The sequence below is a fragment of the Nothobranchius furzeri genome, chromosome 9 (genome assembly GCF_043380555.1).
Source record: "Nothobranchius furzeri strain GRZ-AD chromosome 9, NfurGRZ-RIMD1, whole genome shotgun sequence".
In the NCBI taxonomy this organism is placed as follows: Eukaryota; Metazoa; Chordata; class Actinopteri; order Cyprinodontiformes; family Nothobranchiidae; genus Nothobranchius; species Nothobranchius furzeri.
In genome coordinates, this window is record NC_091749.1 from 60,801,253 (window position 1) to 60,828,675 (window position 27,423).

The following is a 27,423-nucleotide window of genomic DNA, read 5'->3' on the forward strand; positions in this document are numbered from 1 at the left end:
AATTTTAACAGCTGATCAAATGCCATTTTTGCAACCTTCTACTGCACTGTGATTGATTCTAAACAGGACCTAAGTCTTTGTGTCTGGACCTGTGTGGACCTGTTGGCTACTGAGAAACTGAACTGTTTTCTTGTAACTTGGTTGTTTATCTGTCCCAGTGAATCTCCCAGAAACACAAAGAAGAACAATCCCTCCGCTGATAAAGTTGCGAAACCTATTTTGTTGCGAAACGAGACTTTCCACAAGTGACGTCACCGGGGCGCGTGACGTTTAAGACGGCCTTCGGTACAAAAGCTGCGTGTGCGTGACGTACAGAAACAGCCAGCCGTCTTTATTCCTCATAGAAGAGCTCTATCTTCAGCGTCTCTGATACTCTTACGAATACTTAAAATTGAAAGAAGCAACAGCAGGCTGTCGAGTACTTACTTTCAGTTCACCATTATTTATATTTATTTATTGGCCGACAGACAACATTTACGCTGACGTTCCTTTTGTAAGGTAAGACGTGTCGGTGTTTTTCCTCTAGCTAGCTAACGTTAAGCAACCGAGCATCGAGAAGGACGTTAATCGAGGTTATCTAGTTAAAGAAAAAAACAACGGATTTGCTAAGCAAATTGCTGTAGATTCCCTTAATGTTGTGAGATTGCGTGACAGACTGGCCACAGTGTAACGTTTTAAGCAGTTATCTCACCGGTAGCTTCGAGAACAAAAGCCCCAAGATGTCGCTGTGAGAACATCCGTTGTTCGAACAAAGACCCCATTAAAAAACTAATGACATTTTCCGTTCGAGTTCATCACTGACATTTGTTGTTTTATATTGTCTTCGTTTTGCTTTTATAGAGGTTTTAGGACAAATGAAATTGAAACAAGACGTTGATCTAGTATGTCGTAGCTGAAAATGGAGCATATTGGAGAACGTACAGCTGAGTACATGATGTACATTCATGAAGCGTTTGTTCCGTTGTGAGGTATCGAGGTGTCCTCGGTGTATCAGCATCTCCAGGGTTAGGATTTATCAAACTTCAGTCATAATAACGATGAAAAATCGAGCTCTTCAACAGCTTCAACCTCGAACAGCTTTATTTTCTCCGTTCTGATTTAGATGAATTAATGGATCAAGTGATGACTGGTTATTGGGATGTCTATGAGCATATTGTGCATCGTTTGGAGTTTGGTATTTGTTTACTGTAAAGAGAATGAAGCTGGTTTAAATACGTAATCGTCGTTCTTTGTGCCACTTTCATGCTAAGTTAGCATGTTAGCTCACCTACTGCCCCACTTTACACGTGTCGGCGTTCATGCGCTTGATTATTTGGTTGTAATCCACTAAGATTAAACAAATCTGGGATCTAGTAGGCACATAAAGTCAAAAAGTGGAGGAAGTAGGGTATTTTCAAGGCTTTTAAAGATCTTGATTTTCTAATAGGGCTTCAAGCGGTAATGGCATTTGTAGTAGGCAAGGCAGCTCTATTTATATAGCCCATTTCCTACGCAGGGACAATTCAGCGTGGACTTCAGGCGTAACTAAAAAAAATACTGAAAACATAAAACTGCATTTTATAACCAAATTAAAATGCACAAATAATGAATTAGATTTTAAAAAATACTAAGTTGGCACACTATTACTTTTGAGATTGGCAGGGAGAAATTATTCAGTTTGATTTAGGTAAAACCGACCCTGTAAAATTTAAATATTTTAAACTAGTTAATGATCTGTTTTGTGTGCCTAAGCTCCTGGCTAACCTTTTTCTTGTGTCATTATCCCAGGTCGTTTTTCCAGCCCCAATCTTTGAACTTGATTCTTTTCGAATATTTTTTGTCAAGCCGCCAAAGTGGAGAGTGTCGTTGCACCAGGGGGACCATCTCGTTTCAGGTACTCATTACCCACCCCCACCCAGACTTCTTTGTGCTTAAATTTACCAAAATGCATTTCTCTAATTACAAGTATCTCTTTTTGATCCACAGTGTGGGGGGAGGAGGTGGGGGTGCACACCAGCACTATCCCAAGACTGTCTGCAACGGGTAATGGTCTACATCCTTTCAACACTTTTCTGCTGACGTTTGGGGTTGTTCTAGTATAGGAAGGTTTTGACCGCTTATAAAATCATGATTACTCATTGAGTTATGAAACCAAATCCAGAGTAGACCGTTTAGGCACCGTTTTATTTGTAGGTGGATAAGTGATAACCACTTTGTGCCGCGTAACCCATAGAAGTCTTTTATGAAGTATTTTTGTTACCTTCAGGCACAAACGTTGAGTTTAAATCGCAGCAGGCCATTGTGAACCTGGTTGACAGGTGTAACCCTGTAACATGTGGCTGATTGTTTTCCTGATGTTGATTTCTTCCTGTGGTGCTGAGGATGATTCTGTCCTTGCAGCGAGTTCCTGGGGAAACCCCCAGGTCCAGGCGTTCAGAGATGGATTCCTTCTCGAAGCACTAGACGAGATGTCTGCTCCTCCACTGAGAAAGGACAGCATGATGCAATCTTCAGAAAAGTGAGAGGGTGAGTTTCCACTTCAACTCGCTCACCATCAAGTGGCGCGCTTGATATTGAAGAAACTTATTTTATTTTGTAAATACTCTAACCTTTGTCATCTTTTTCAACAGCATACTCAATAAGTTGACCCCAGAGAAGTTTGACAAACTGTGTCTGGAACTCCTCAATGTGGGCGTGGATTCAAAACTTGTCCTAAAGGGAATCGTCCTTTTGGTGAGCGTTTAGATGGAAGCGGTGCTTCTGAAATTTGATTCAAATCCTTTAATGTGGTGTTTGGTTTCTTTCTAGATTGTCGACAAATCCCTTGAGGAGCCCAAGTACAGCCAGCTTTATGCCCGGTTATGTCTCCGCTTGGCAGATGATGCACCAGACTTTGACGCCATCGCAGAAGATCAACCACCAAACAAGCAAAATTCTGTGAGTTTTCGTGGACATTAGTGCTTACATTTATCACTTTGGAAATGAGTTTCTGAATAAAAATAAATAAAAAAAATTTATTCCCAGACCTTCAGAAGGCTTCTGATCTCCAAGCTTCAAGATGAATTTGAGAACCGTGCCAGGAATGTGGACCGTGAGTATAGTTGTGGTAGCTTCCTACATTCACTTGGGGGATATATATCTTATTTTCATAATTATTATTTTTTTCTACAGTCTTTGACAAACGTGATGGCCCACTCACTGCTGAGGAGGAGGAGCAGCGTGCTATTGCAAAGATCAAGATGCTGGGAAACATCAAATTCATCGGAGAACTTGGCAAACTCAATCTCATCCATGAATCAATTCTTCACAAGTGCATCAAAACAGTGAGTCTTGTCCTGCTGTACTTTTGTGTGTCTGTAGTTTCATGTGACCATTGTGGCTCCAGGAATAAAACAAGATTCACATTTTCAGCTGCTGGAAAAGAAAAGGCGAGTTCAGCTTGAGGACATGGGTGAGGACTTGGAATGCCTCTGTCAGATAATGAAAACGGTGGGACCTAAACTCGATCATGACAAGGCTAAGGTGAGCACCTGACTATAAACCAGATCATACAATGTTTGGTCTTGTTTCGTAACAATGTAACGTTCCTCCAGTCCTTGATGGATCAGTACTTTGGTCGTATGCGATCCTTAATGAACAACAAGGATCTGCCGGCGAGGATTCGCTTCCTGCTGCAGAACATGGTGGAGCTGCGAGAGAACGACTGGGTTCCCCGCAAAGCTTACGTTGACAATGGACCAAAGACCATCAACCAAATTCGTCAAGATGCAGTGAAGGTCTGTTTGCCTGGGTTTTTAAGGTGGACTGGTAAAAGCAGAATGAGGTTTTTGTCTGACTAGAATCTGTCTGCTCTCCAGGATTTGGGTGTTTTCATTCCTCCCTCAACTGATGTGTTGAAGAGTGATTTCTTTGTGGGAAACCCTTTCCTGTCAAGGATGCCGTTCGACAGGGAGCCTGTTGGTGGCCTGGCCGACATGTTTGGGCAACTGCCTGGTATGTTAGTTTCACCACCATGTGAGAAGAATGTCCTAGTTGTTAATGATTGTAGTTGTAACGGTGTTTTATTTTCAACAGGGATTGGTATTGGGACTGGTCCAGGAGTAATTCAGGACCATTATTCCCCTACGATGGGGCGTCATCGTACTAGCCCTCTCTTCAACGGCCATATTGGAAATGGGAATGGCTCGCATCAGCCTCAGTTTGAAACAGGAGGAAAACCGTTTATAAAACCAAACCAGGTACATGCACAGTTTCTTTTTCTTCTTCATTTGTTGTTGTTGTTGTTACAATAATAACACTTGTGAACTATTCCTAAAGGGGCAGAATTCACCAGTTTTTAGCCATAAACAGAATCACTCGGTGCAGATGCAGTCAAAGGACATGGCTCCAAGGTTCAGCAAGAAAGGGAAACTCAATGCTGATGAGGTACAAACACTTTGGCGTTCAGAAGCTGTGGGGCTTTTGGTCTAAAAGAACAGAATCTTAACATTTAGACTTTTTATTTTTTCTGGTTTAGATCAGCCTGAGACCTGCTCAGTCATTCATCCTGAGTAAAAATCAAATGCCGAAGCTGCAGCCACAAATGACCATGATTCCCCAAGCTGGCCCCCCTATAGGACAGGTAACCCTGGGTGTGATGTATTAGTGGTATGATGGTGTCAAGGTGCGGATGTTACAAGTTCTTTGTCTTTTTTAGCTTGGCCTCAAAACCAATCCTCCTCCTATCCAGGAAAAACCAGCAAAGTCCAACAAAAAGGCTCCTCCTACAAAAGAGGAGTTGCACAAAATGACCGTAAGTTTCAAAACGAGCCTTCCTTCCTTTGTGTGTAATACTGCACAGCTGGCAAAAGAAGAAACTGGTGTTTTGTTCCCTCTAATAGGAGACACTGGTGACAGACTACCTAAACAGCAAAAACATCGACGAGTCAGTGAATGCTGTGAAGGAGATGAAAGTTCCCAAACACTTCTTGTCTGAGATGTTGAATAAGATAATCGTCCACTCACTCAACCGGTCAGATGAGGAAAAGGAAGACGTGAGCAAACTGATCCATGCGCTCTGCGCCGAGGGTCTGGTCGCCCGTGAAAACCTTATACCAGTCAGTGTCATTTAAAATCACAGTGTACTCTGATAAAAGATGATGAAATGTTTTTAAAAAAAAAAACTTTTTTTTTTTTCAGTCCTTTTTGGGTGTTTTGGATCAGTGCCCCAAGATGGAGGAAGAGATCCCTCTGTTGAAGTCCTACCTGGCCCAGTTTGCTGCACGAGCGGTCGTTTCTGAGCTGGCCAGCCTGGACGATTTGACTCATCAGCTTGAGAATGGGGCTCATTTCCCGCTGTTCCTGCTCTGCCTGCAGCAGATGGTCAAACTGAAGGACCGCGAGTGGCTTGGTGACCTCTTCCTGCAGAGCAAGGTCAACATGCAGAAGATGCTACCTGGTAAGTCTGAATACTGAATCCTTGTTGGTGGTGAGCAGTTTTTACAAGCTACCCCCTCACTCATTTGTCCTTGTGCAGAAATCGACCAGAACAAGGACCGGATGTTGGAGATTCTAGAGGGAAAGGGTCTCAGCTTTTTGTTCCCGCTGATGAAGCTGGAAAAGGAGTTGCTCAAACAGATCAAAGTCGACCCCTCACCTCAGTCCATCTATAAGTGGATCAAAGACAACATCTCTCCAAAACTCCACACTGACAGAGGCTTCATCAACATCCTCGTGACCAGGTAGTTAACATCTGATGAGGGAATTACTTCCTGCTTTATTTGTTTGAACCAACGGTCATCATGGTTTCCTTTGACCGGCAGCTTTCTGCAGTATGTTGCCTACGAGATCAATCCTGATGACGACGAGGAGCTCTTTGCATCACCAAGTAAAGAACAACTGGACGAAGAGAAGCAGCTGTTGCTGTCTTTCAAGCCAGTGATGCAGAAGTTTCTCCATGACCACATTAACCTGCAAGTCAGTGCTCTGTACGCTCTGCAGGTGCATTGCAGTGCCAAGGGATTCCCCAAAGGTGTGTGTGTGGTGTGTTTATTGGTTTCTAAGATTTTCGTGGTATTCATGTCTAATCTTTTTATTTTTTTTGTAGGCATGTTGCTGCGCTACTTTGTCAACCTTTACGACATGGAAATAATCGAAGAAGAAGCCTTCCTGTCATGGAAAGAGGATGTCAACGAGGAGTTTCCAGGGAAAGGGAAAGCATTATTTCAGGTAGGTCATCGTAACATTTGTCAAAAGGGCCTTGCATCGCTGCAGTTGATTGTGAAAACAGAAGATTTGCTCAAAAATAATTTTATAATTGATATATAATTTTTTTTATGCAGGTGAACCAGTGGCTGACCTGGCTGGAGACTGCTGAAAATGAGGAGTCTGAGGATGAAGATTACTGAGAACTAGGCCAAAGCCATGTGTTATTACAATGCAATGAGTGATTATTTAGCATCTGTTTTTTTAGCCTCTTGTCTGACTTGTTACGTTTTACTCCACCATGAAATGTTTTGCCGAATCTCAGCAGTTTTAACATCTTACTGCACTTTCTAATCTCATTCAATGTTTGCAGCCATGTTGAAACATTTCATTCATCTTAAGATTTACTGCAACAGTGTTTTCAGGGAAATTCATCATCCCTGGTCAGATTAAAAATCCTAAAACGGTTTACAAAAGATCAAATGGAAACCCCTCTGAGGTTTTTGTGTTTTCCTGATTTAAAGTCGAGTTAGATGCACTTTGCTTAACATCATGAGTCGTTGCAATAGTAATATTAGGTGCTGGTGGCTTTTATTTTTGCTTGTAGCCAACGTTCTTGCACACTATGACTCGCATTTAGCTGAACGGATCAAGCTTTTGTGTGTGAAATGTTTTTGTGCTGTTGGGAATGAATCAGTGTGGCCTTTTAATTTATCATTCATATTATACCTCTGATGTGGCTGACTACACTTGAATGTCTTGGGTTTTTTATTTTAAAATCTAGACAGCCAAAGCGCTCTGCTGAGGTTGTTCACTACTTGTGGAAGTTTTACATCTGTTTGCAATATTTGTAAAGTTCTTAAAGGGTCTTTTTATCTTCATGAAATAATAACAGAATGTTCTGTATGTGTACACTTCCACCTTATTGGGTCTCACTGTAACCTTAAGTGTACAACTACAGCTCAGCTTTCAATAAAGTTTGATTGTTTATCCCTGTGTTTTTATTCTGGAGAGAAAAGCAACTGGTTTCTTCAAACTTAGCTTTATTGGAGGTTTATTTACATGAAGTTTGTTTTGGATTACCAGACATCCTGCACAAAATCCATGAAACCATGTAAGATTTTTGTACATCTGTTGGTGAAATCTGAACCTTTTTTTTTTAAGCCAACACCAGTAGGATGGAAATGGTGCTAAACTAGCCTAAATCTGTAGAAGAGACTTTAGACTAAAGAATCCATGAGTTGAGCAATCAGAATTAATCTGCTCAATTATTTACTCGCTGTCGTCCTCATTGTTAGACCCCTCCTGTTCTGATCCGTTGTCAGAGCGGCGTGGGGAGCCCCCGGTGTCAGACCCAGCCTCAGATCCTCTGTCTGATGCGACGACCGGGGAAGCAGGCCTGGAATCATCATCTGATCCTGACTGACTCCTCTTGCTCTCGTTGTTGGACTGTTCCGAGTCGGACTGCACTTTCCTCTTTTTCACGGGGCGATCGCTGCCCGACTCATCATCCTCCGAGCCAGCAGGGCGCCGAGGGCTGCCAGCTTCGCTGCCGGAGCTTTTCTTTCCTCCATCAGAGTCGCTGTCAGATGCGATACGCTTCCTGTGGCCACCCTCTTCGTCAGATCCCGAGCCACTGTCCCTTTGTCTGTTTGGGGGGAAGTACCTGTGAACATCTGCCTCGTCGTCGATTTTGTGAGAAGATTTAACATCTTACCTGTCTTCAGCTATTTTCAGTCCATCCTCATCTGATGAGGATTCAGAAGATGAGATGATTGCCTTGGATTTGATCTTTCCTTTAAGAGATGGCGGCATTCGCTCAGGCTGAGGCTGGAAAAGGGGAAACATTTCAGAACAACAAAGAAATTTGTTTCAATGGATTTAAGAACAGAAAACAGAAGGAAAAAACACCTTTTCTGCCCTTTTGCGTCCTTCTTTAAGTTTACGCTGCTTCTTCGGTCGAGATGCTCCCTCATCATCGCTGTCGTCTCCTCCTTTAGTGGGTCTGAAACAAAAGACCGTTACCCCGCTGGCAAACAAACAGTTATCCGTCTCTGCAGCAAAGCTCACCTCCTCCTCTTCTTTTTCTTCTCTCCATCCTCGTCATCATCATGCTCACTGCTGCTGCCCTTTCTCTTCTTCTTCTTTTTCAGTGGTAGGTCCTCATCGGAATCATCGTTAACAAAGTCGTCCGTGTCGCCCCCTTTCTTACGCTTAGAGATGAGAAAGGACAGCGTTATCCTCTTCCCCAGTGCAGTTCTAAAGTTTAATAAGAGTCTGTAGACACTCACACGTCCTCCACCTCCCTTCTTCTTCTCCTTGGAAGCCTCTTTGAGCCCTTCTGCAAAGGTGAGCAGGTTCTTCGTCTTCTCCACGAACAAAGCTCTCTGCTCCAGGAGCTTCTTCTGCTCCTCCACCTCTCGCTTTTGCTTTTCTTCCTGAACAATTTGAGAACACACCCCATTAATGGACATGAAACTTAGGCCCTGTCCACACGTAGCCGGGGATCTACCAAAACGTAGATATTTTTCTACGTTTTGGCCTGTCATCCACACGAAAATGGAGTTTTTTCACATGAAAACGGATCTTTTTTAAAAACTCCGGCCAAAGTGAAGATCTGCGTTTTCTCCGTTTTGGGTGTCTGCGTGTGGACAGACAAAACCGGAGTTTTAAGGTCTGCAACGTCACTTTCCGCGACAAAAAAATGCTGACATCACATGTGCGACCTGTGTTTACACTAGCCGACAGCATGGATGCCCTCAGAGCTGCGCTCGCTTTATCAATTGTCCAAGCGCTTTCTGCTTGTTTGTTTTTGCAAGCGGAATTACTGCTCCTTGCGGAAGACCACAGACGAAGGACGAGGTTAAGAACGGGGGAAGTACTGCCGCCTACAGGTCTGGCATGTCCTTAACAACGTATTTATCCGGGTACGTGTGGACAGTTTTTTTTTTTTTAAACAAGGTGGTGTGGATGCAAGTTTTTGGAGGGGCGGATATTCGTTTAAAAAAAAACGGCTACGTGTGGACTAGGCCTTAATTTTGTAGAGAAACAGAGTTATTGTCAAAATTTGACAACAATACTTGTTCTTTTAACAGCTGCTGGCGCAGCAGATCCCTCTCCTGCTCTTGTTTGGCACGAAGCTCCTTCTCCTCTTCGTCCTGTTTTCTGGCTCTAGCAACGTGGTACTGAGCCTGGCTCAGAAGGTCGGAGCACTGCCTGGATTCACACAGAAACGATTGCAAGTTACATCACAGCAACGTATTCGTGTACGTAGATGAGGAATCTCAACAACTCACCTGGCCTCTGATGCAGCAAGAGCGAGATCAAACCTCATCTTGTCTCCAGCTTTGCTGAGGTAACTGAAATATCTGGGAGGAGGAAGAGAAACTCCGTCAAGAGGATGATCGACTCCAAAGCCGGGGTACAAGTCGTATCGCTACCTGTGAGCCAGCTCCAGCTCTTTGACGGCGCTCAGCACAGCCTTCAAGTTGCTCTTCTCGTCTTTCAGCACTAGAGTGGCCAGTCTCTGCAGCACCAGGGCCACGTTGAACATCAGCACCGTGTCGCTGGGCGCCACGTGCCGAGCCTGGAAGAGCAAACGTTACAGAACCATCCCCTCGTGTTGTTCGGAACGGACGCTTTTCTCCGACATCTACCTTCAGCAGCATCTGTTTGCACTCTTGGAGCTTCCCGCATTTGAAGAGCGCTCTCGCTAGATACAGCAGCACCTCGGTGTTTTGATATTTGTAGAATTTCTTCAGACAGTTTTCGTACTGCGAAAAAGACAAAACACTCCATTGTTCTGAAAAGAACAAATATGAACACAAAGACCGCGAGGATCTCTTTACCATCTGCACGGCGCTGATGTATTGCTTCTGTTCCACGTAGATGTGAGCCAGGTTGAGCCAGACGTCGCTGATTTCCGCCGTGGCTTCCCTCACCTGAGCAAACACGTCCCGCGACTCTCGGAAATAACCTTTATGGGCGAGCACGGCACCTGGACGGACGGTTTCCCGTTGTTATTACAAGTTAAACGCACAAGAGAAAGTAGGAAAACAAACAAAAAAAAACAGAGGAAGCTATAAGTACCAATGCCGTTGGCTGCATAGAGGTTCTTGGCATCGTTTCGCAGAACTTGTTTGTAAATTGCCAGCGCTCGGTCCTGATGTCTCTTTTCCTGTGGGGACAGAAATGCTGCTAATCAATCCTGGTGTATCGTTTCTCCTCACACAGACCAACACCGAATTCAGGATTTCACCATGGAGATGACATCACTCGCTGACAAAACGAAAAAGAATCTGCACCGCTGACAAATGATGAAAACATGACTCAGCATGTTTACGTTCCAAAGATTAGAAAAATACACCAGGGGGGCGTCTTCAGGAGTTCTCAGGGATAAGTGACGGAAAAGGTTATTAATGCAGCGCCTGTCCAGATAAACATCACGATCACAAACACAAGCAGGAAGAGAAAATACAGGGAAAGGAGCGGATCAACTCTTCATCTTTCTGACATGACGCACAGATAAAATAAAAATACTTCAGTACATTAGGAGGTTTTTTTTATAGTTTTGATCATGAGACAACACAACTACATTTTAGAAAAATTACCAATTTATAAATTACCACCTAAATAATCCTAAAGGCCGATATTAAGACAAACATATTGGTTTCCTCTTATTTAAAGCTCTTATTCATTGGCTTTATCCATACATCTGCTGGGGTCTTCGAGTCTACATTTTGCTCTGATGTCGGTCTGGCAACGCTCCACTGGAACCGCCGCAGCCCCGGCCAGTATTGTGGCTGGCCAATCACAGCGCGTTTATTTAGAAAAAACTATATTTTATGTCTTCTCCCACAATGTAATGGCAGACTGCCCCGTTGACTGACATCCGTAGCGGTCCAATCACGGCCCTGCTCGTTTGAAACTCTCAACTATTTAGACTTGGGTTTTTTATTCTTTGAGTCAAGAGCCAATAGAGGTACTTGAGTTTATTTAGAAAAAGGATGTTTTTGCATCATCTTTGAAGGAACATGGCGGACTGCCCTGTTGACTGACATCTGCAGCGGTGAGTACGTCACGTTGAGCCGTCAATGGACCGTGGCCAGACTATATATTCACATATGTAGGATGGTTTGACAGGCTAGTGGTCTCTAGGATGAATGGATCAATGAACGTGAATGCAAGTCATTTTCTGTAGAAAAAAGCTCTGGCGCTCCTCTTTAGGAAGTGGAAGTTAGTACGTGTGTCTTACTCATTGAGATTCATAATATTCGAACGTCTCGCCTCTGATTGGTTAACAAATGCGATTTCCGGTGCTTTCGTTTGCTCGTCTGTCTTGGGTAAAATAATGCAACGTTGATGTTTTTTCTCCACAAATGACACAAGCCTGACCATGTTCCGCCATGTTGCAGAGCTGCTAATGCTAATAGTTAGCTTCTACTAGCCAAAAGGTGCTCTGCTCTCTCCTGGATGCTAAAACAACAACAAAAGCCTTCTGCAGCTGGAAGCTGAGGCGGGCAAGGCCACGAATAGACTTTTCCCTGTGATGTAGATCTGCGGCTAATGCAGGTGACGGGGGTTGAAGAGAATCAGTGACCAGTCGTACTTCTAAAACAACAGGTATTACAGCTTCTGACTGAAACAAGCCTTTTAAAGGGTTCTCTACATCAAGAATGTCTGATAACGTTTACGTCTGAAGTCATAAACTGCTGAGCACCTCTGTGAAAGAAGAGGAGAATTACTGATCGACATTCAGGCAAGTAGGTCAACAAAAACAACAAATAAATGACATCTGTACCTTTTCACGGTCTCTGGTGGGCTGATGCAGCGTCTGCAGCCACACGTTACCCAGAGCCAACATGGAGTACGTGTCATTCTGAGTGGACGGCTGTTTCAGAATACGCTCAAACTTCTTTTGACCCGGCCCCCATTCCTGTTTGGCTAAGTGAAGGTTTCCGATCAGAGACCAGGCATCTGGGTGATCCTGCAGCAGCACACAGAAATGTCATCAGATGACGTCAGAGAGGTTTTGCATCAGACATCAGGTCACACACAAACAGCCTCATACCTGATTGATCTGCAGCGCTTCTTTGAACCAATCAGAAGCTTCGTAGAAGTTCCCTTTGTCACGAGCCATCGCTCCGAGGCGCAAATAACCTGAAAGTCCACAAAGATGTTTGTCTTTTTACAAATACCTGCCTTGTTACCTTGCATTTTCTATGCTTACAGTCGACATAGTTGGGATGTTCTCTGAGGATGTTTTTGTAGAGTTTTTCAGCCTCGTGGAATTCACACATAGCTTCATACAAACGTGCCAGATTGTAGGAGGTGGTGACAGAAATAGCGTTGTAATAATGCTCGTCGTGCTCTCCCTCAGCTTTGGCTCGATCCAGGGAAGCAAGAAAATATTTCTGTTGGAAGAACAAACACACTTCAACATTGGAAAGGTACCTTTCTGGACAGTTTGTGACAATAAACGCCTAGTAAAATAAAAAGTTGTACGCATCATTCTGCTGTTCTTCAAGCTTGGTTTGTGCTTGACGCATTCACTTTCCGCGCGGTGATGCGGCTCGCGGATGGAACGCGCTTCACAACTTGCAGCGTTTATGGTTCATGTGGCTTGTCTCTGCGGTGAAACAATATTCTCCCAAACTGTAGGGGGCAGCATGGAGCTCTACGGCATGCATCCAACACTACACCATAGTAGAAGTAAATATTACTGTTGTTTACAACATGGCATTCCAGCATTTTTTAACAGCATCCTCATCTTTTCCAACAGTGCGAGCTATTTCTCTCCAAGAATTATTAACAGCATGTTGATCACGGTGATCTCTGAGAGCTGAATCATACACATGTCTGTATTTACGAACCTCTGCCATACTAGCTCTTGCCAGTCCGCCATGTTTTTCCGCGTCCGACCGTCTGCGTGGTTAGAAAATTTCCTAGGTGCGCGGTGCGGAAATTTTGGGTCGAGCGGAGGTGCGGTGGAGGGGCGTGGTTGTTAAAATGATGCAATTTCGCCGCGCGGACGCATCAAGCATAAACCAACCTTCAGGCTGCTGTAGCAGCAACTGGTGGAACGGTGTGGCGTCCGTTACCTTCGCTTCCCCTAAGTTTCCCAGTCTGAAGTGCAGAGCCCCCAGGTTGTTGAGGATCTCTGGGGGGACGTCCGCCTGCACCTTCTCCTGCAGGATGCGAGTGGCTGTGCCGTACGCCGACAGCGCACCTTGGATGTCCGTCTGCTCCAAGATCTGAGCCAGTTCAATCCATGCTTCCACATCATCTGGATACTGCTCTGTCACCTTCTTCAAGTGACCCTGAGAAACAAAAACATGAACCATATCTTAAACGACCACATGCATCGCTCGCATTGCTGTGAAATGAGATGAGGTGGAAGGAGCCTACTTTTGCGATGTCTCTCTTCTCCTGATCGTCAGATGCCGCATAGAGGGAACCCAGGATTTTCATGGTTTCATAATTGTTGGGGTAGGCCTTTAAAACCTTCTCAAAGCACTGTGCTGCATTTTCCTTGTCTCTACGATACACATACATTTGTCCCAAACCGAAGAAGGGCAGCACAAAGGTGGATGAGGCAAACTGAGTGGCCTGGTAATAATACTGAAACGCCTGGTCATAGTCCTCCTAAAGAGAGAGAGAAAACGTTGAAGCCTCTGAACGACTGGTCTCCTGAGTGACTTTAGGCCAGGATCTCACCTGAACGTGAAACGAGCGCGCTAACTGATAGCAGCTCTCAGCCTGCATGGCTTCGACCTCCGTGTTGTGAAAAGCGTGCAGGGCCAGATGCTGCACTTTACTGTAGTCCTGACAGGGAACACAAACAGTTACAGGAGGAAGATTTAGGCTTGCATCAGGATCATAAAGGAGAACGTCGATTACCTTTTTGAAGAAGAAGTGGTTGGCCAGGTGGTTAAGCACCATGGGGTTGCTGGGGTCGATGGTGTAAGCCCGCGACAGGAGCTGAACTCCGTTCTTGATGGAGTCCGCCTCTTTGTTGTTGAGCTCTAAAACCGCCAGACCCACCAACGCTCCCACACACTTGGAGTTAAGCTCCAGGGCTCGACCGAAAGCCAGGCGGGCCTTCTCCAGTTTGTTGAGCTTGACAAAACAGTGGCCCATCCCCAGCCTCACCTCCGCTAGACAGGAAAGAAGAGTTCAGTTACAGTAATGCCCGTCTGAGCCACACGATTCAAGAGGTCCTCTAGTAGCGTTTACGTCAAACAAATGAAAAGTTTAGAATTTTATTTTGATCAATGGAAATTAGTGTATGTGAAACGGTCGATTCACCAAATTTTGTTTGAATTAAGTTTACAATGCTCCAACTATGACTCCTGATTTAACACTACTTTCATTTTCATTCAGTGCTCCATTGATTCTTCCATTTGGCCTTTTAGCAACTAGGGGCTGCACCACTTAATTTTTTTTAAAGTCGACAGTCAAGTAATGAAAATCGAGTCGACTTTGACTAGTCGTTGATGATGTCATACACCTGAAGCGGCGGGGGGTGGGGGTCATTGGTTCGCTGGAGTTTTTGACAATTAAAATTGCGCCCACATTTTCTAAGTTAAACACATTTCTTTTAACAACGGTAGTTTCTGCTTCAGCCATCTCCCCCCTCCCCAGCGGCCGCAAACTCACTGATGCGCCTGCAGCCTCTCGGAGTTCCTGCTGCTCTAAACATTAAAATAATTATTTCATTTTCTGTTCCTCACTTCTGATTACCTTCAATGGTGTCTGTTTGTTGCAACCACCAGGTACAAAAACTAACTTGTTTTTATTTGACAATTTTTCTGTCCTGCCTGTTTATTATCTTCCTTCATCTCCTCTCAATCCTAAAGAAAAACTGCTACCTGGGTTCATATATATTCACCTCATGAGTTACCTTTGAACTGCAGTTCTAAAAGATCTACCGACCGCAAAAACAGTGGAGTGCCGCTGCTTGCCGACCGCACCAGTGAGGTGAAGTTATCGGAGGACAAAACAGGTGATGCGCCCCACTCCACAGCAGTGAAACGCATCAGGCACAAATAAAAGACAGAAAACATAAAAGGAAATGAGCCGACATGAACGATCGTGTGTTAAATTTGTTATTGAGGTGGCGACACCTGATTTGATAATGTTACTGTGGCCGTGCTCAGGACGCAGATGTCTGGAGCGCATCAACAATCAGAGCTTTGCATACGCACGCTGGTTAAGGTTAGGATGGGGATGAGGGGAAGGTTAAATTGTAAGAGGGTCAACGTCACAAATTGGTTAAATGCCCGTTTTACCGCGGATGTCAGTACCGACGCTCTGGCACAGCGCGTTGCCTCCTGACGCGCAGGAGCTTGTCACCTGCTGTCTTTTCCGAGGACTGCATCTTGTCATTATCACATGACAGCGACTAGTCGATGACAGGCATAAAAAGTCACTACAGAGCAGTGAAGTCGACTAGTCGACCAGTTCATACAACCCCTATTAGCAACACTTGTGATGCACAGATATGAACTTTTTGGGCCGATACCGATATCTGATATTAATAGCACTGTTATGGCCGATAACCTATATTTGCCGTTACCGATATACTGACATTAATGCTTGAAATCTGCAGATTTTGTATAGAATGAAAATGATTGAAACTGAAAAAAACGTTATGTACACACAAACATTTACGCTTCTGAGATTATTAAAATCACTGTCACATGACTAAACCCCCCCCCCCCCCCCCCGAAACAGATAAATGGAAACATCCATCAATTTTCTGACATTGATGGTGATATATTTGGCATCCCTAAGCAATACTATAATACCTATGTCTATGAGCAATACCCAGATCATCCATTTCCTTTACAAGTAGTGAAATATTCGACTCAGCCTTAAAAAAATGTAACTTGTATACCTGGACAGCCGGGGTTCGTACGTAAAGCCTTTTTGTAGTACGCCAGTGCTCCTTTGTAATCTTTTTTGTTGAAGGAGATGCAGGCCTTACCTGTTAAACAACACAATTGTAACCCATCAATAACAGAAGCCAAAATCAATATTGTGTTTCGTTTTTTTCTCACTCAACCTACCAAGCAAAGCGGGAATGTTATTGGTGGACTGGTTGAGTACAAAGTGAAACTGAGCATCAGCCTGGTCCATTTTGTCTCCCTCCAGCAGGCAGAAACAGGCTCGCCCCAACAAATGGTTCTGATAGAGGCAACAGCATTTTATGTTCACATGCCTGTTGTTTATTTATTTATTTTTTACAGAAATTAAAACACATACCAGAGGATAATATTTTACCAACCTGGTCATACATGATAATCTTGTCTGCCATGGTATAAAGCAGGGTGGCCTGTGTGATGAGCTCTTTCTTGGCATCTTTGTTTTTCTCTTTACGAGCTTGCTGAACATAGTAAGCTGCCAGCGTATCCAGACACGTCATCTGGTCCTTCTCGTGGTCTCTGTAGTCGAGGTTTCCATCGATACGCGCTGCTTCCAAAAGCTTGACAAAGTCCTCTGTTTTACCCTGCTTGTAGTACTCCAACTGAAAAAGACAGGATGTACAAAGATTTTGAACTTGACACTAATTTACATCATTACCCACCCCCATTTCAGTTTTATTCATACCCATAATCCCACAAAGATGATACTTTTCTACATAATTAAGTTCCGTTTTTAATTGGCTGAATCATTTCGATTATTTAAAGAAAGGCTTTTCGGAAATTTACATAAAAACATTAAGACAACGATTGCACGTTAGACTCACCGCCAAAGCGATCCAGATGTGCAGCTGCGTATGTTCCTGCTTCAAGATACTGATGACCTCGTCTCCCTCTGGCAACTGATCGAAATCGAGCTCGATGACCTGCACAAAACAACGTGTTTAGATTATAAAGATGAAAACTTACATCTATGATCACCATCATCAACTTTATTTATTAAGTGCTTTCCATCAGCCAGGAGGCAAACCAAGGTGCTGTACACGCATAAAAGAATTTAAAACATCACTGCCCCATGCAAGGGCCAACAAAATATACATGAAAACAAATCAAAGCAGGAGATAAAAGCAAAATATGTTGGTAAATGAACAAAATAAATGGATAAAAATTTGCTAAATTAACTCAAAGTAAGTCTAACTAACATGCTGATAGAACGCCACAGCATAAAAGTGTCTTCATCCGACTTAAAAACCAACTATGCATTAAATTCTTAAAAGATGGATGGAAATTATTACAAGTAACGACATTGTTTCATAAAATAAACTCAATGATAAATTAATCAAAAGACAATCAAAAGCTTTCATAGCTGCATTTTTATTGTACAAAAATCAGGAAACATTCTGTTTAACATATAATCCTTTAAAACACCACAAACAACAACCGTAGAAGTAGTTTCATATACTGATACTATAAAACTACGGCAGTTACATTAATCCAAAGTTTAGTTTTTGGTTCAAGTTTGTTTAAATCTAAATTTTTACGGTTTTGGTTACAGGTATGATACAGTTTGACTGTTTTATACCTGTTGCCATGAACTGCACCTTGACTAGCCTCTTAGCAGATGCGTTTGTATTAATGAGATAAATATGCTATTACAGGTTTACATGATGCTGACCAAACAAAAATAACTTTCTGCACCATTCTCACTCAGTCATTCTCATTTTAAACGTTACCATCAGACATAAGGTACGACCTATTTATTAGTTTAGACCAAACATTATATTTGACTTTTTTGGGTTAAAAGTCCACACAGAAAAACAACCCGGTCTTTTAATAACCTACAGTTGTTTCCCAAAGCCCTGCAGCATTTTAACTATCGTAGTAGACTCAAATGTTATATAAAAATAAAAAAAGTAAAACCAATAAATGAACAAAAGTACCGACGCAATCCGTCAACTAGCCGCCAGGGGTTAGCTTAGCACGCTAACATCACAGCGAGGTGTACCATGTAAACATCTGCACCGAAATAAACACACGGTTCATCTTTTACCTCATCTGTGTCCCGTAACGGGATCTCTATGGAGCCCCGAGACATCCTGAAGTTGAAGGGCGAATCCCTCAAAAGTTAAATTTAATTTTAAAATGCACAAACTATCCCTCTTTAGGTAGCTTCCGTTAAGAAACAAGCAAACGGATAGTGTAACTGGAATTACGTCCGGCTAGTCTGAAAGACTCATAAAGGGTTCCCCAAGATGTTTTAGATGTACCGATCCATGTCTATGGTTTTAGCATAAAAATACGAAAACCTAATTATAGGAAAAATATTCTTTGTACAAAATTAATATTTTGTACGTCACTGAATTGCTAACGGGCATATTTTGTGCTTTCAAATTGAGCACAATGGTTAAAGTGTTTTTATCAAACAAAAAAGAAAAGTCTTAAATGTTACTTTGTGCTTTGTGCCTCAAAGCTCTGCAGAGCAACATTTTAGCAAAGAGGGGGAAAAGGGGGAGGAAGAGAAGACAGATAGGAGAAAAGAGATGTCAGCTGTTTTTGACATGAATTAAGCCAAAAGAAAAGCGCAGATGACTTCATGTTTCACCACACAAGTAGCCACCTCAACTCCACTTTAGCATCTTCATTTGCAGAAGACCTGACTGGACAAAGAAAAGTAAGGATTTAATTTAGACTTTTTCATAGATAACTGACATTTAGAGTAACAATATAAATATTTTTACCTTTATATATGACATCTAGAAGCGTTATCATCCTTGCAGCAAGTTGGTTAAATGTTTGTTTGTTTTTTAATTAGTTTAAGATTTCATTGTTGATTTTCTTGTAAACATTCCTATATCTGTTGATTTTGGAGTCATAGGAGTCATCAGGAAATTCTTTCTTGGAGGCTTTTATTTTGAGAAAAATCACAATGTCTGACAGCCATGATGGTGAGTTTTTCACAGCAATGATAAACTTCTTGTGTGTGAATATGAAAATTGAATATCTACTCATGCATATTTACTTTGAAGTTCTGGAGTCCCCCAGCTGTGGGACAGGAGCTGCTTTTGAGGACGTTACAGACACAAACAGAGTCTCTGAGCTCATCGATGTCACGTACACAGCATGCAGCACCAACACAGGTGACTCAGCATATATATTCACCAGAACATGACTTGACAGTTGTGTGTATAATTTTTCATTTTCTTCTTATCTTAAGGAGAAGTGTTGGCCTCCACAATCACTCGGTATCTACAGACGCTCACGGTTCAGAGCCCAGATCAGGACAGACTGGACTCCTTGCAGCGGCTGCTTGATCCGGACCTTCAGGACCCACATGTGAGCAGAGAGACGTTCCACTCTGTCATGAGGGAGTGGGTCACTCAGTGCAGTCAGGACAGGTGAGGCTGGTTTCAGAAGACAGAAGATGTTTAAGTGTTTTTGTTTGTTTGTTTGTTTTATGAGCAACCACTGAGTGTTTCTCACTGCCTCTCATCCATCAGCTCTGATGCAAATGACTGTCATGTTTCTTGGCCGTCCTCCTCTGAAATATCCATAAATGGTAAAAATCTCTCTTTTGTTCAGACTTCTGAGAAATTAATAAAAGTTTATGATAAATGTTCATTTATTTATTTTTTTCAGGACTTGCGCTGTCATTTTCTGAAACCAGAGCAGACTTCCCAGAGATCCAGAGTTCCTGGTCAGTTTGCCTGTCTGCCATCAGTCTGTTCTTGTGCTTCATCACTTATGAACTGTGTGTGTGTGTGTGTGTGTGTGTGTGTGTGTGTGTGTGTGTGTGTGTGTGTGTGTGTGTGTGTATTTAGGGCTGGACAGGACGTGTCAGACACAGTAGCTGAACTGAAGAATGCTCACCACAAGTTGAGCGAGCAGAACCGCAGCCTATTGGTGATTCTGGAACAGAGTGAAGATGTAAACCTGCAGCTCAGTCTGGAGATAACGGAGCTACAAGCAAAGCTGGCCAGGTGAAGGAGCGGTTCCTGTATTCTCTTCATGTTCAGAATCTCCACAAAATAAATGAATTACAATGATTTATTTTATTATTTAAATTCACAGATGACACAATATAGAATAAAGAATGTGAGATGCATTTAATCATTGCAAAAATAACCAAAATCAGCAGCTTGGTTTGACTCTGCACAGTGGCGCACCCAGTTTTTTAATAGAGGGGCCAGTGACAAATCTGGGTTCGTCGTCGTCGTCGTCTTCCTCCGCTTATCCGGGTCCGGGTCGCGGGGGCAGCATCCCAACTAGGGAGCTCCAGGCCGTCCTCTCCCCGGCCTTGTCCACCAGCTCCTCCGGCAGGACCCCAAGGCGTTCCCGGACCAGATTGGAGATGTAACTTCTCCAACGTGTCCTGGGTCGACCCGGGGGCCTTCTGCCGGCAGGACATGCCCGAAACACCTCCCCGGGGAGGCGTCCAGGAGGCATCCTGACCAGATGCCCAAACCACCTCAACTGGCTCACCCTTGTGGGTTTAGCCATGGGGTGCTCAAATATAAGTGGCCAAGGGCCACATTTAAAATTTCCGATGAGCTTGAGGGCCAGTTCGATGGGAGAGGCTGGGGGGGTCCGCCTATTGAGTGCCACTGGTTTAGCATGTGGTGATGCATCGCATCCTCCTTTATTCTTTTTTTTAATTAAAAAAGAAAAACAGTATGCTTCCAACAAGGCTAGTGGGTTGTGGAGCAATTTTCTGGCCACCCCTTGAGGGCACCACTGACAGTGGGCTGCTAATAGCCACAGGTAGTTAAAAGATCTGATTTGAATGCAAATTGACATTTCAAGAATTATAATTACTGAAAGATAAAAAATTATTTAATTATTTCTGAATCACTTGAAAAATAAAATTATTTTGCTTGAATAAATTTAGTGATCGTGCATTTATGGCATAAATAAGTTGATCTAAGGAATGAAAGTAGAAGTTGAAACCAAAAGGAGCCACAGCGCCCTCTAGAAGGCTGACAGCAGTATAGGATTTAAGCCCCATCCCTCCCATGAGAACAGATGGAACATTGACCTGATTAAAAAATAAAAATATCCTTCCACCTTGTCCACGTGGGTCACGGGGGGGGGGGGGGGGGGGGGGGGTCTGGTGCCTATCTCTGACGGTCAATGGGCAATCAGGCGGGGCACACCCTGGACAGAGAGCCAGTCCATCGCAGGGCAACACAGACACACACAGGACAAATAGTCACACACACTCACACCTAAGGACAATTTAGACAGACCAATTAACCTAACAGTCATGTCTTTGTACGGTGGGGGGAAGCCGGAGTACCCGGAGAGAACCCACGCATGCACAGGGAGAACATGCAAACTCCATGCAGAAAGATCCCAGGTCGGAAAGCGGACCCAGGACCTTCTTGCTGCAAGGCAACAGCTCTAACCACTGCGCCACTGCGCAGCTCAACATAAAAACATACATCGGATTATCTTTTTTTTTATTATTATTCATGTTGATTCATGTAGCTTTATTAGCTTTAAATGACATGTTTAGTTTAATTTGTAATTAGGCATTTTAAACATCTTGGGAGGTACTTTCACTAATAATAAAACACAGAATTTCTCAGGAACAAAAAAAATCACAAACTTTCAAAGCTCTGGATGTTTTTTGTAAGGAAAACATCAAACAGGCCCACAGCTGTGCTGCCATTCATTCTATCAAACACTGCAACACAAAAGTTTAACAAGAAATAAAACTTTATTTAAACACTAAAAATTAACGAGACGAGAAGACGCGAAGCCAGTAAAGGCGTGGTAATAAACAACAAAAGGAACTAAATAGAGGAGACTGATCGCCAAGACAGGAGGAGACTGGAAAAGATTCTTTGGATAAATATTCCTGTCAGTTCGGATGCCTGTTCGGGGAATATGTCGTGTTTGGGAATCTTTGATAAATTAGACAAGTTCACCTTCTTAAGCAACAGATCTGATTGCAGATCCTTTAGGGTGAAGTTATTAAATCAGTCTCCTTATGGTGTAGTGCTCAGCGGTCAGCCATCAGAACCAGGTCCCTGACAGAAGACCTGGAGGAGACCCGTCAGCTGCTGAAAGAGGCTCAGGAGAGAGCTGGTCACACTCAGAGACGCTTCACAAAACTGGTAGCAAACATCAGAGAAGTTCACAAAATAACACAGCTGCATTTCTATTTTGAGCTTCTATTTACCTGCTTTTTGTTTTTTAGACCAGTGAAATCGATGATCTAAAGGGTCATGTCAGAAGACTTGAAGACAAAGTAATGTAGATCTTTATTATTAGATCTATGTTTGCCTTTGAAACGTTAAAACTTATTGAATTTTATGTCACGTTGAAGTTATTTTTTATTCACACAGAACAGAAAACTCGCCTTTGAAAGATCACTGATGGACGAGAGTCTGAACAACCTGAGGAGGGTCAACTCTGAGTTGAGGGTATGATGGAACGAGCATCTGCGTGTTTGTATGGAAGAGCCTGATTTCCCTGTGTTTGCAGGCCGAACGTGAGAGAGCCCTGCTTACATTAATGCTGAGAAACAGAGAAGTAACCAAGGTCAAATTTTTTTTATAATTTAAAGAAAAACATACGCACTCATAAGTGTCATTTGTGTTTAGTTTTATAAGAAATGTTGTTGTTCAGAGAGACATTGTGATGGAGAAGATGAAAACCTCCCACATGGAGAATCACAAAATGATTAAGGTACGTCTGCTCATTACAGAAGTTTGCTGTTGTTTTGTGTAACAGCTGATTCACAACTGCGTTGTTGTGTTACAGGGTCTGCAGTCGGAGCTGACGAGGTTACAGGAACATTCACGCCAGATTCTCTTCAGGTACGTTCTTAAGCGTGGTCTCACTGCGCTGTGGGGCTTTTCATTAAAGCACATTTCTTTCAGAAGTATCTGAAATTAACCAGTTTGTTAATATTGTACCAACTGTCAAAATCAGTAGCCAAAACACAAAATGTATTCATTCATTTATTTGTTTATCATTAACCCTCCCACTGTCTTCACGGGTGATCCCGCGAGGAAAGTGTACCATTGAGCAGGATGGATGGTTTATCCCTTGAGGTCCACGTGGCAGGGGTGAGGAGTGAGCACCACCTCACCCCTGCCACGTGGACCTCAAGGGATAAACCATCCATCCTGCTCAATGGTCATCTTTCCTCGCGGGATCGCCCTTGAAGACAGTGGGAGGGTTAAATGCTTGTGGATATGAAGAACAACTAAAACATCTTAAAGGCACACTTGGCAGTTTTGGCTTGCTTTAACCACCCCCTAGTGTCTGTTTAATGCAGGCCCCCCTAGTGTCTCTGGAGGTTTCTTCCTGTTAAAAGGGAGTTTTCCTCTCCACTGTCGCTTTATGCTTGCTTAGTATGAGGATTGCTGTAAAGTCACTGACACTAGTCAGTGACTTGATGCAATTTGCTGGGTTCCTTACATAGGAAACATTATTTCTGATTGGCTTAATGAACTGACCTGAATTGGAATGTTTATTATGTGAAGTGCCTTGAGACGACTTGTCATGATTTGGCGCTATATAAATAAACTTGAATTGAAAACTTGAATTGAAGTTTAGTAGAACCAAAAGTGAAACTCATCTCCTTGCTGTGCGTTCATCTTTTTAACGCCTTAATCTGAAAGCTGGAAGTCTCCACAGCCTTCATTAGTGTCTACAGGAGCGATTCATCACTAAATTAAACATATCAACTGTGCTCATTATCTAAAACATGCAGGAAACATGCTGGAAGCAAACTACAGAGCCTAGTATTTCAGCTCCATTTATTCTAGATCCAACAGGTGGTGGCCTGTCACTCTGAAGTTGCAAGTGCAATATTCTGGCCACGGTGGTGGTCCCACAGACATTTCATTAACCCTGTAAAGGGTTATTTTAGCACATACTGGCTCAATAAAATGATTTAAAAATAAGAAAAAGTTACGTAGTATGCCTTTAAAGGTGTGGAGCACTAGAAAAACCATTTTGAAACGATTATTTCAGAAATATAATAGCTCTCCGAGTTTGTCATTCAGACTGAACATGAATAGCTCCAACACCCATCTCCTGCATTGGCTTCTGATAGAAAAAAGTCGGTGAAACTCTAGGACTAGAAAAGCCTGACAGATCTACGTCACACTGTCACTTTACATTCGAGGACTCACCCATCTTGACTTGCGATGGGGAAGGCTGTTGGTTTACCATCCAGGAAACAGCAGAGAACGTCTCAGCTAGTAGAAGCTAACCGCACTCCACAAAACAGCAGAACTCCTTCAGGCTTGATTTAGTTGTGAAGATAAAACATCAATGTTACAGAGTAGAGTCAGTGGTAGATGTTTTGGTCAGCAGTTTCAGAAAGTATCACATGTAGACCTTTACTGAGCTTTATTCAAACCTGTGTCACATGCAGGCCCCCACAATGCGGCTTTAAAATTGAGTCAAACCTGGAAGTAAGAAAAATTGCAGTTCCACCCTCATCCACTAGGGGCTGGTGTCAGAAGCGAGCAAATCCTCATTGACTCCCATGTTAAAAATGTCAATTTCACAGCAGAAATAAACATGTTTACAGCCTGGTACCAGAACATGTTTTTGTTTAAATGATCTAGTTAACACTCATGACAACTCTGGGGGGGGGGGTGAATTTTTTCTCACTCTTCTGTTTAAGTGTATTAAAAGCCTAAAATTCTGTATAATTAATGAGCATCCGACACACGTGACCGCCGCCTCAGACCCACGTGACCAGCTCCGTAAAGGCCTCAGTAGAGCCTCGGCCTGGCTTGGAAACTGCTCCGGGATTTTGAGTCTCTGTGTTTGTGTATTCTTGTTTGGATATTTTTTGTGCAATTGTTGGACAAAATGACTTGCTGTGGCATTAATTGCACTAATAGAGCGTCCAAGGAGTCTCCACTTCATTTTTTTCGGTAAGTAAAATTACATTTATGTATTTCAGGTCACTGCCGAGCTGAGCTTAGATTTTAACATGTACTGTTTAACCATGAAACTTAAATGCAATAGGGTGAAACCCAGTGCATTTAACATAATGCTGCACTTTAGAAAATAGGTTGAAATATAACATGTTGGTGGAGCTGGGTTCCGACTATCGGCTTGTGGAGCTCTCGGGAGACCAATGTTTTCCACCTGGAATGCCGGCTGTTTCTCCCCGCAGCCCGGTCCATCTCTGTCTGATCGCGGCTCCTTAGCTCCGCGGGCTGACGGCTGGTTCTCCCAGCAGCTCAGCGCATCGCTGTCTGATCGCGGCTTCTGTGTGCTGCGCGGGCTGACGGATGGTTCTCCCAGCAGCTCGGCGCATCGCTGTCTGATCGCGGCTTCTGTGTGACCAGGTCTCCGAGACCTCTGTGTTCCACCCGGTTTTACCCAGCGGTGAGCCCGGCGTATCTCTGACTCAGAAGCTCTGGTGTTGTGCACAGTTAACTCCGGTTGTAGCTAGGTTGCTACCTCCGTTAGCTTAGCTCCCACCTCCGTATTAGCTTTGGGTTAGCTTCAGGTTAGCTTGTAGCTAGTTCGACTGGGTGTCGTCAGTCGATCCCAGCCTTACAGCCCCACCCTCAGCCCCACCCTCAGCTCCTCCTCTCTTTCCTTTTTTGGAATTGTCTGGGCTTGATGGAACCTGAGACACGGTCAAAATGGCGGTGGTGGCCACCTCCCATTTGGCCTCAAAAAACTGATATTGGAGCCTATGGAAATTAATTGTCCAGTATATATGTCGATGGTCACATGTAGCAGTCTCAGGCATCCATCTTAACTCCCTACACTTCTTCTGCTTACATTTTCCAATCCTATACTGCCCCCTTGTGGTAGACACAAAAGTAGAGTTGCATTGCTGTTAGCCAATCAGAGGCAAGATATTCTAATATCAGTAAATAAGTCTCCAAAACCTTAAGCTACTTTCTCCTCCAGCTGAATCCTCTGTGCTGATTCAGGCACTTCTGGGCAATTTTTCCTCCGAGTTCGACTTACAAGGCATTCATTCCTACTTGGAGACCACTGTGTTTAGACTAATTACTGCTCTGTTTTCCTTAGTGCATATAAAACAAACAAGCAAGAAATCACAAAGTAAATAGGCAAAACACGACAGACAAAGATAGCACAGTAAACTGTTGGAGTTCATTATTAGACTACACAGACTTAGTCTTGTGTATCAATCAGAAACATCAAAATTCCCAAACATTGGTAAAGAAACGTATTTGCATCAGTAGAACTTTAATCAGTTAGTGTTCTGTTTTGAGGTTGACGTCTTGATTTTTTAAAAACATAATTTTTCATCCATCTTGGTTTTCAACACCTGTTCTTATTATGGTTCCTCTGGTTCCAGTCCACAAACTCATGGATTGCTCTCCACAGAACAAACATCAACATATTTATAGAAGCTCAAAAGGTGTTTCTGATGAGTGCAAACACGTACAGAGGAGACAATAATCATAATAATTGGTGCTGAATTCTAACAGGTACGACAGAGAGCTTGTCAACCCTCAGAGTCGTCCCTGTCGCTCTCTGCTCAGTGAGCTGCTGGACGTGCAGCAGGTTGGTTTTGCAACCTGGGCACAATTTACTCATGTACGTGAATGCTTCTTTAATAGCTGTTTCTTTTTCTGCAGCAGCGTGACAGAGCTCTGGATGACAAAAGTATCCTGTCCCTTCACAACAACACCAGTGATGTTCAGAGCACCAGTCTCAAGATTAGGAGCGATGGATGTGGTCTGCACACCAAACGTCTTGGGAGGGTGAGGAGGCCGTGCACATAAGAGCAGAGCAGTGTTTACATACTGTAACAAATATGAGCCCTACCTGGTGGGTCTCGTGTCTCACACAGGACTCCTCTGCTGCTCTGAGGCCCTTTTCTCGCGCCCAGCAGCAACACCAGTTTTCTAACACGTACGTGAGTTTTTACCTCTCGTTCTCCTGTTATGGTAACAGAAAGGAAACGGCTGATGTTAACCTCCTTTTTCTTCTCATAAGCTAATAAACCACTGTCTGGCTTTGACAGAGTATTTATGATCATTTCCATTAGGAGTTACTACCTTCTTTGAAGGAAACTCTACAAGGGATAAGTGCACTTTTAGTGCCCCATGGTAACTACATAACAGTGTGTGAAGCAGATGTTTATGACGTTGTGGTGCTGGTTTTAGGCAGAAGGAGCAGGCCAAGGGTGTGTGGGAGGAGAAAGTGGAGGAGCAGCCGAGAACCTGGGAGAAGGAGGAAAAGGAGAGCCAAAGTGGAAGCCAGAATCAGAGCCAGGGGGCCCAGGAGGTGACTGTGGTGAACCGGGGGAGTCTTCACATCACTGATGAGGGAAAGACCTGTACAGATGTGTCACAGGAGCTCTCTGAGAAACAAC

At 43.4% G+C, this 27,423-nt stretch overlaps 3 protein-coding genes and 1 long non-coding RNA gene across 4 annotated transcripts; 3 read left to right on the forward strand and 1 right to left on the reverse strand.

Annotated features, from left to right (window-relative positions):
- The first annotated feature begins 289 nt into the window (after positions 1-289).
- On the forward strand, positions 290-7,152 carry eif4g2a (eukaryotic translation initiation factor 4, gamma 2a). The gene is made up of 21 exons (XM_015953068.3): positions 290-498; positions 1,768-1,873; positions 1,966-2,022; positions 2,380-2,505; positions 2,610-2,712; positions 2,788-2,916; positions 3,004-3,070; positions 3,151-3,302; positions 3,391-3,501; positions 3,573-3,755; positions 3,837-3,972; positions 4,054-4,217; positions 4,297-4,404; positions 4,496-4,600; positions 4,676-4,771; positions 4,860-5,075; positions 5,158-5,416; positions 5,495-5,699; positions 5,781-5,989; positions 6,065-6,186; positions 6,300-7,152. The coding sequence occupies exons 8-21, from the start codon at positions 3,219-3,221 to the stop codon at positions 6,363-6,365; spliced, it is 2,064 nt and encodes a 687-aa protein (XP_015808554.3). The 5' UTR covers positions 290-498; positions 1,768-1,873; positions 1,966-2,022; positions 2,380-2,505; positions 2,610-2,712; positions 2,788-2,916; positions 3,004-3,070; positions 3,151-3,218; the 3' UTR covers positions 6,366-7,152.
- Positions 7,153-7,188: 36 nt separating this feature from the next.
- On the reverse strand, positions 7,189-18,295 carry ctr9 (CTR9 homolog, Paf1/RNA polymerase II complex component). The gene is made up of 23 exons (XM_015953067.3): positions 18,136-18,295; positions 16,913-17,011; positions 16,451-16,690; positions 16,233-16,350; positions 16,061-16,150; positions 14,062-14,318; positions 13,879-13,986; positions 13,570-13,806; positions 13,263-13,481; positions 12,392-12,575; positions 12,233-12,321; positions 11,963-12,148; positions 10,252-10,339; positions 10,011-10,159; positions 9,819-9,935; positions 9,603-9,748; positions 9,459-9,530; positions 9,243-9,378; positions 8,454-8,600; positions 8,233-8,375; positions 8,074-8,167; positions 7,880-7,992; positions 7,189-7,810 (listed from the first exon to the last, which is right to left on the reverse strand). The coding sequence occupies exons 1-23, from the start codon at positions 18,178-18,180 to the stop codon at positions 7,435-7,437; spliced, it is 3,453 nt and encodes a 1,150-aa protein (XP_015808553.1). The 5' UTR covers positions 18,181-18,295; the 3' UTR covers positions 7,189-7,434.
- Positions 18,296-19,011: 716 nt separating this feature from the next.
- Positions 19,012-22,725, forward strand: LOC129153281 (inositol 1,4,5-triphosphate receptor associated 2). Its single transcript, XM_070554445.1, has 10 exons — positions 19,012-19,030; positions 19,112-19,222; positions 19,300-19,480; positions 19,583-19,641; positions 19,722-19,779; positions 19,904-20,062; positions 22,084-22,201; positions 22,285-22,335; positions 22,433-22,510; positions 22,572-22,725. The coding sequence occupies exons 1-10, from the start codon at positions 19,012-19,014 to the stop codon at positions 22,644-22,646; spliced, it is 909 nt and encodes a 302-aa protein (XP_070410546.1). The 3' UTR covers positions 22,647-22,725.
- Positions 22,726-22,848: 123 nt separating this feature from the next.
- On the forward strand, positions 22,849-26,961 carry LOC139071821 (uncharacterized). Its single transcript, XR_011521641.1, has 4 exons — positions 22,849-22,906; positions 26,534-26,609; positions 26,684-26,809; positions 26,899-26,961. It is a non-coding gene; the product is annotated as an uncharacterized lncRNA (long non-coding RNA).
- Positions 26,962-27,423: the final 462 nt, after the last annotated feature.